The sequence below is a fragment of the Balaenoptera musculus genome, chromosome 12 (assembly GCF_009873245.2).
Source record: "Balaenoptera musculus isolate JJ_BM4_2016_0621 chromosome 12, mBalMus1.pri.v3, whole genome shotgun sequence".
Lineage (NCBI taxonomy): Eukaryota > Metazoa > Chordata > Mammalia > Artiodactyla > Balaenopteridae > Balaenoptera > Balaenoptera musculus.
Genome location: NC_045796.1, coordinates 58927341 through 58935562, shown reverse-complemented (window position 1 = coordinate 58935562; position 8222 = coordinate 58927341). Strand labels below are relative to the sequence as shown.

At 39.1% G+C, this 8222-nt stretch overlaps 1 protein-coding gene across 1 annotated transcript; it reads right to left on the bottom strand.

The window, feature by feature from the left end:
• Positions 1-1465: 1465 nt before the first annotated feature.
• Positions 1466-1660, bottom strand: LOC118904908 (H/ACA ribonucleoprotein complex subunit 3-like). The gene has a single exon (XM_036871019.1). It carries the CDS (start codon positions 1658-1660, stop codon positions 1466-1468), a length of 195 nt encoding a protein of 64 aa, XP_036726914.1.
• Positions 1661-8222: the final 6562 nt, after the last annotated feature.

Sequence of the window (8222 nt, the reverse complement as noted above, 5' to 3'; positions counted from 1 at the left end):
TTCGTGACTGAATGGCTTGATATGCATTAACTCGCATGGTATTCTTTGTAGTTGATTTTTGCAGATATTTGCTCTTTCGACACATTTGTATTACAAAGAGGAACATATGGCCCCCAAAAAACTATTTCTATATGTATAGGTTCCAGAGTTTTCAGATCTTTTTGTTTCTAATTTAGGTTTAAAAAAAACCTTTTTTTTTTTTTTTTTTTTTTTACACATTAAAAGTGGTTCTTCTACAAGGAACCCATATAGTCATACTTAAAATTCCTTAAGGTCAATGAAGTTTGAGTGTGTACATTTTACTTAGGAGATAGAAAAATAATGTTCTTCAGGAGGCTCCAACAAACAAGAAATACAAAGAATGGATTCCCATGGAACAAAAATGTAGTGGGTTACCAGACCCATCTTGCCACTTATCTGGCATTTCTCCTAGCCCCCGCCCACCCAAACTCACACAGACCACCTCCACCATCACCACTAGGATTGTGGCCATTGGGACTTAGAGGCCATACTCCTTTGACCGTTGGAATGCACAGAGTAACATGGGTGATGTGGACTAATGGGAATAAAAAGTAATCCTGCCAAATCAAAAACAGAAAAGTGGGTGGACCTGTTGTGTTATGTGACAGTTGAAGTATCCTGGCCCAGCTGGGGAAGAAAACCGTAAAGATGATACCTATCTATTTACATTGTTTCAAGTGCTGAAATGAGTACCCAGTGACCTAAGGACAGAGATTTTGAGCTATGAAAATTATAGTTACTTATAGCTACTTATCACAAGATTATTTTATGATGATTAGAGCAAACACAGTTGAAGCAAACTTCACCCCATGATTTACTTCTATAATACAAAAACAGTTATAATAAATGTTATATTTCATAGGAAAATATCAAAACAAAATGGTTAAGTGCATGACTTCAAGGTCATTCTGCCCTGCTTTCAATTCTGGTTCTGTCACTCATTAGCTCATGACCTTGGTCTAGTAACTTATCCTCTCTAAGCTTCAGTCCTTGCATTTAGTTAATATTGAACAGATGTTAGCTACTCTTACTATTTTGAGTCATTTCTATGTTAGTAAAGAAGCATTCATACTGTTTTAGTCAGGGTAAGCAATGTTAGCTTGTATAACAAACAACTCCAAAATTTCAGTGAGCTTAGTTCAACAAGTGTTTTCTGTTCACGTTACAGGATGAGGTGTAAGGGTAGTACTTTTATTCTTTCAAATCATTTTAATAACCTGGCAGTGATTCAAAGTATGAAAAGAAGATTTAAACTTCTTCCCTTTAAAAAGGATGCTATTACGATTGCCTCACAACAAGCATGATCAAAGGCAATGATGAGACCGGATTCCAAAGAGCAAGGGTCATAGGAAGGCTTCAGGGCTCACAGATTGAAGAGCTTGGTTTCAGAAAGTCTCTTAAGGGCTAGCAGGCAGCAGAAGAGACATGAAATTTTAAGACATCCTCAGAGAATGGGGCGCGGTTGCTGGGTCATGAGCACCTTGAAGCGTTTATTGATGGTGATTTGGTGTCGAGAATATTTGTCATCTGGGGAGAAGTGAACGGGATGTGTGGAGCAGGTCTGTTGTCCCATAGGGTCAAGTTTCTTCACCGTATAGACCCGGTCCCCCTGCTTTTTGAGGTAATACTGGAAAAACATGACCACACCGAAGTCAGAGGTTCCAATTCCGTCCACAGCTGCCTCTAACTGACCAATGTAAGGGTAGTTCTGCTCACCAGTGTGGGACCCAGACTCCTCCTGTCTAGTACCTTCTCCATATTCTATGGCCTTGGAATCCATCCCTGGATCTTCTCCATCCAGCCTACAGAAAGGAAGCTCAAGAGAGTACAGAAGTAGCCTGCGTCACTTCCACCACTTTTTCTTGGCCAGCATTTAATCATATGGCCCCACCTAGATGCAAAGAGACTGGAGGATGTAATCTAGCAGCATGCCCAGAAGAGAGGGGAACAAGGGTCTGAGAAGACATCCTCCTTACTAGTCATCCTTGGCACAAAGGGCATTCATAGGCAGGTTACTTGAGATGTAAAGATGAAAAGAGAAAGCAATGTCTTTGCAGTCTATCAAAACAATGGCATATTTATGATGTGATATTTTACGAGCACTAAATGGCTTGGCCCATAGTAGGTGCTCAAAAATTTTTAGTTATTTCATTAATTGTTGTATATGAATTTACAAATTTTAGGCACATGGTACACCAAATAGCCTGTGTGAGACCGTACAACATCCTTTCCACAGACCTTTCAAAACCTATGTATATGTTTCGTGCTGTCTCTTTACTTGACTAAGAGAAAAACAGAATATCCTTTGCAATAAAAGGATAAAACCAAAGCCCTAAAGCAACATTAAATTCCATATTTTGTAATAATCCTGCTCCTTATTTCTCCTAGTCCTCATCTCAGCTTCTCTTAGTTATTTTTCTGAGAGTCCTCAGAGTGGAAAAGAGTAAGAGTGCGAAGGTATTTTATGTGACCTGATAACACGGTTGTATTATCCATCAAGAACATGATCTTCCTCAGTTTCTCTGTCTCATAGCTCTCATTTTAAAATGATCTAGAATTCCACTTTCTTTTGCAGAAGGTCCTAGAAAACCAATTAAATAGAGAGTATCATTTCAAAGAGTAATATACCAACCAACCTTCACAAACATAGACCTGTTAAATAGAAAGAAAATATTATGTGATTCAAATCTAAAGGTGACTTTTATCTGTCAGGCCGTTGAAATACACCAGCATATTTATTTCTTCCATGATGATACCCTATAAGAGTTAACTCAGAAATGTGTCAGGAATTATGTTTATTTTATAGATGCTATCGTTATCAATGGGGAAAAAAAATCCCTTCAAAAAGCACTAGTTGGTTTTTGTAAAAATTTTACCTTTTGAGTCTAGGAGAGTTTGTTTCAATCACTTTCCAGCAAGAAGAATAAGCTACCTATATAATGTTGACAAAATGGAATCACAAAATAAAACTGAATTACCTTCCTAATACCTGTGATAAGACAACACCAACTAACATATTCTGAGTATTTACCAGATGGTGGTCTGGATACTTTGAGGTAGTTTCTATTACTAACCCCATTTTACAGATGGGAAAATGGAGACCCGGAGAATTTAAGTAACTTGTCTAAGGTGATGGTGCTGGTTTGGGGCAAAGGTAGAATTTGAATAGAGAATCTTGGTCCAGAGTCCAAGTTCTTAACCACAACCAGTCATTAAAAACTTAGGGGTGACAAACTCTCTAAAACTGATACTCGATGCAATGTGTTAAATATTTCTCATGTCATTTCTGTGTAGAAAAATAACTACTTGGTATTCCAAGCCAATGGCTGATCACTAGTCCTGAATATAGGTGGAAACATGATGCAACTAAAGAAACTGTTTACTAGTTTCCTCCTGTCCCCACTCTCCACCAAAAACACCTCTCCCTGAAAGTGACTGTGTGCTCCAAGCATCAGACTGACCCTGGACAGTATGGAAATTTGATGAGGGCAAAGAGAAACCAAGAACTCCATGGTGTTATCTCCCAACGGGGTTTAGGTGGGCCAGGATGACAGAGCCACAGGTTCTTCAGTAGTTCATGTTCCTGTGCATCTTGAGGACTGAATTTCCTTGCCCGGATCCCTGGTCCCAATTCCAATTGAGGAAGGTGGCTTTGATGTGAAGTCTCACAAGCCAACACCTAGGAGCAGGAGCCCCACACAGCCAACCTCCTGGAGAGGGCTGGGGGCTAGTCCACGGAGAATGCTGTCCCTCTCCCCTCCCCATGAATAAGCAAAGCTCAAGCTTACAGCAAGCCACAGAGAGGATGTATTTTCTCCAATTTTTACAATATGGGATAATGGATAACGGATGGATTGCAAAAGAAGATACTCAAATGTTCTTGATCCTGTTTGCTTTTTTCAGTTGGTGTTTGCCATGCAAAGGGTGAAAGCCTGTTGGGTTTTTTGTTTTGTTTTGTTTTGGGAGTTTTTTTTTTGGTACAGTGAAGGGTATTAACGTTTTATGGAGAGGAGATGGATTGGTCTTTTTGAAGTGCTCGCTGTGCTATTACTGCTCAAAGAATGAAATCAGTTCCGCATTAAGCTGAGGCTCTCATGGTAGCCTGGGAGGCAGAGGCACATCATGTTTCCACTTTCTGAACTCAAGGCACACAGCTCAGAGAAAGTTGTGGCATAGCTCAGATCTGCTTAGAACAACTTGCAAATTAGTAGCTATAACTGGATCAAAACTACCCAGCTGTTGTTTGTTGCTAAATGGGTACCACACAGAGAAGCCCCTCTTATCCCCAGTGGGAAAAACGCCTCAGTTAGACTGCAGGTTAGACAAGACTGAGGAGCCCTCTCAGAGAGTCTGCCACTTTTACACAAACTTTCCAAATTATTGTCTAATGAGAAAACTTGAGAACCCTTCAAAAATGCACCCAGCCATAATTCAAAAAGATACATGCATCCCAATGTTCATTGCAGCACTATTTACAATAGCCAGGACACGGAAGCAACCTAAATGTCCACCAACAGATCAATGGATAAAGAAGATGTGGCAAATATATACAATGGAATATTACTCAGCCATAAAAAGTAATGAAATTGTGCCATTTGCAGGTACGTGGATGGACTTAGAGACTGTCATACAGAGTGAAGTAAGTCAGAAAGAGAAAAACAACTATAGTATGATATTGCTTATATGTGGAATCCAGAAAAATGATACAGATGAACTTATTTGCAAAGCAGAAATAGAGACACAGGGGTAGAGAACAACATATGGATGCCAAGGCGGGGAAGGGAAGGTGGGATGAATTGGGAGATTGGGATTGACATATATACACTACTATGTATAAAACAAATAACTAATGAGAACCTACTGTATAGCACAGGGAGCTCCACTCCATTCTCTGTGGTGACCTAAATGGGAAGGAAACCCAAAAAAGAGGGGATATATGTATACGTATAGCTGGTTCACTTTGCTGTACAGCAGAAACTAACACAACATTGTAAAGCAACTATACTCCAATAAAAATCAATTAAAAAAAAACGCACCCAGCCATTCAGAGTGAATGAAGGACACACATCTTCCCTTGCTCTTCCTCATTGTCATGCCCGAAAGCTGAGCAGAGTTAAGCACCACGATGAGACACAACCCCTTCTTGTTCTCTCTCCTGCCTCTACTCTCTCCCTCAAAACTCTGGCCACCCGTGTCCTCATCATGGCAGTTTCACAGCTAAGATTTGCTCCCAGGCTCACAGCAGTCTAGGATTTCCCCGTGCATTCAAGGGGCCAAGGCCCACTACTCTGCTATATGTCCACAGCTTTACCCTCAACCAAATTATGATATTTTATTTTTTACAAAACAAAAGCTTTGTAAAGTCTGACTTGTGACTCAAGTGACCTAGCGTATTCATAGAGAAATCTCGGAGCCTCAGGTTCCTCATCTGTTAAATGAGGATAATAAGGTTTGGGGGAAGAGCAAACATGAAAATCCCATGATGAGGTCCCAGCTTGTGGCAGGCCCTCTGCCCTTTGTCTATTGCCCTCGTGATTAATTTCATGCCCTGAACACCATGGAGTTCTTCATACATGCTGGGAAAGTTATCCAACCAGAAATATTTAGAGCCATTAAGACCACCCCCAAATTCGCACATATTTATATAAACTTAAATGCTCATTTACCTTTCTTAAATCTTATAATTTTACCAATAGAATAAATAACATTGAGATGGAAAATGGGTTAAAGACATTGTTACCCCAAACTTCACCCCCTCAAAGGGTTTTATTCATCTATAACATCTTGACCAAAGAGCAAAATTTCTTTAAAACACTAAAGAGAGAAGAGGAGGAAATAATGATAAGTGATCCACTGCCATTTCCCTACCTTTCCTTCAGGATGGCTCCCTGTTCATCACTGGTAGAAGGCTACCTCTGGGACCCAAAACCAAATCATCATATCAGTAGAGTAAGAAAATAGTAAATTTCTGTTTCTACTCTAGGCATCGGAACAGCATATTTTATAGTGGGCTACAGATGCTAAGTTATTTGAATCTTCGTTCAGATGTTCCTAATTTACATTGTCTGTGGCAAATAAAAAGATAAGTACAATCCATATTGCAAATGCATCATACCATGATAAATCTGTAGCCTTCTTTCTTGGGTCTTCTCCACCTCGTGGAATTTATATTGAAGTCATAATAATGTCAGACCTACACTATGAATATCTTCCTGCTAATTATGCCTAGTTTTTAAAACAGTGCCCATGTATGAAGACAGTATTATGGTATTCTTGATTATACCCTAAATAATTCTGTAAGCATAAAACATGCTGAATAATATTGGAATTCCACTAAATAACTGCAATAAACATAAAACTATCACATACATTCCAACAGTTTTTTTTTTTTTTTTTTTAAGAATGCTTTTGATGAGATGCAACATCCTTTGGAAAAGAATCCCTGAATAAAAAAATCCATAAATATTAATTCTGATTTCCGTTTAATCCTAGAAACAAAAATTACAGAATTTAGCTCAAAGAACAATATCAAAACAATAATGATTATAATAATCATAGTACTAATCATAACAAATAATATTTGAGTTCTGAGCTAGTTACGTCCTAGGTATGATGCGTCTATGCTTTGAAGACATTACTCTTTTAATCCTTCCATCAATCCTATAAAATAGAGACTCTTCTTACCCCCATTTTATGGTCAAAGATACTGAGACTTAGAGAGATCAAGTTCTTTGCTCAAGGTCATATTGCTGGTATAATAGAATGCAGATTAGCAAGATTTTGGCTTTGAGGTCACATTTAAAATGTTTGGTTTTATGAGTTCTTAAAACGCTGGTTTTATGAGTTTTCTGCCAGAAATGGCAGAAAATTTCTCCAGTTAGGCTTAACCTAACTCATCAACTCTTTTTTTTTTTTTTTTTTCTTCAAAAGGACCTAGTAGACAAACTTACATTGGTGGGTCTTGTAGGCAGAGTTTCAGTAGCTATAGTAACCATATAACGTAAATGTCCAAGAATCAGGCTCTGATTCCAGGTCAGATGTGTTAGTCCCCAGGACACAGTTGGACACCTACAACCTCTGAGGCTGGTTTTCCTCCTAATGCTCCCAGCCAGCCAGCCCCACCTTATCTCACATCCTGCCACGGTGTTCAGAGCTTGTCCACTGGGAGAGTTTCTCAGAACAGGGGCGGCAACAATAGGCTCCCCCTTTTAAACATGTTCTTACAAAACCAAGGCAGCTGATGGGGCAGTGTGGCATTCCAAACTGTTCTTCTGACATTTTAAAACATTGATTCAGATTCCAAAGCTTAATTTACATCCAGTTTGGCCATGTTTATGGTTCTGAAGAGTGTGTCCAGCTCTGCAGCTGTGTGACAGAGTCTGGCTGGGGGGTGAGGATTGTTACTCCCATGCCTGTGATGGTCACCTGCACCTGTGATGCGCACATGAATCTGGGACGGTCCCATGAGTTGATGGGAAAGTGGAGGGCTGGGTTCAGAGTACTTGAAATGTTCAGTTTCATTCAAACGAACAATCTCCAATTTAGTGAACAAAATTAATAATTAAGATACACCCCATGTGCTAGAGACACTAAAATGTGATTTACTCACTTTGACATACAAAAAAAGGCAAATCAGATTTCCCTGTAATTTAAATTTTAAAAGCTAATGCTATTAAAAAAAAATAAAAATAAAAAAACCTAAAAGGTTAATAGCTTCATTAAACTACATTTCTCCCCACACCATCATCTCCAATCTTAGTGTAATTAAGCAATCTGGTAACATCTATATAAAGCAATTTGAATTGTGTGAACAGCCTCTGTGTTACGCCACACCCCAGGCCATCACCACATACACACAAATATTAAATATTTTTTTAAAATATTTAAAAGGTTTATATTCTTCATATCCTTCACAGAATCTTCTTTCCAGGGGATAAATGAAAAGGAAAATGCAGTTCGATTCATTTCTTCCAATATAGCACGCTAGGACTTACCCATTTAGACCCCAGACAATGTCCTCTCTAGTCTCCTCGTCCCCTGAGCCTGAATGGAGGGATACTCTCTCAATGTATGCTCAGCCATCAGCTACCACAAGTCACTTAAGTAAACACAGAGGCACCTTGGTGAAAGCAATTGCATGGTCTGAATACCATCAACTGACACTTCTCTTCAGTGACCCTCTCAGGTCTCAGAAATGGTCT

Coding starts and splice junctions, on each gene's coding strand:
- LOC118904908 (XM_036871019.1), bottom strand. CDS start 1,660: ATGTTTTTCCAGTATTACCTCAAAAAGCAGGGGGACCGGGTCTATACG.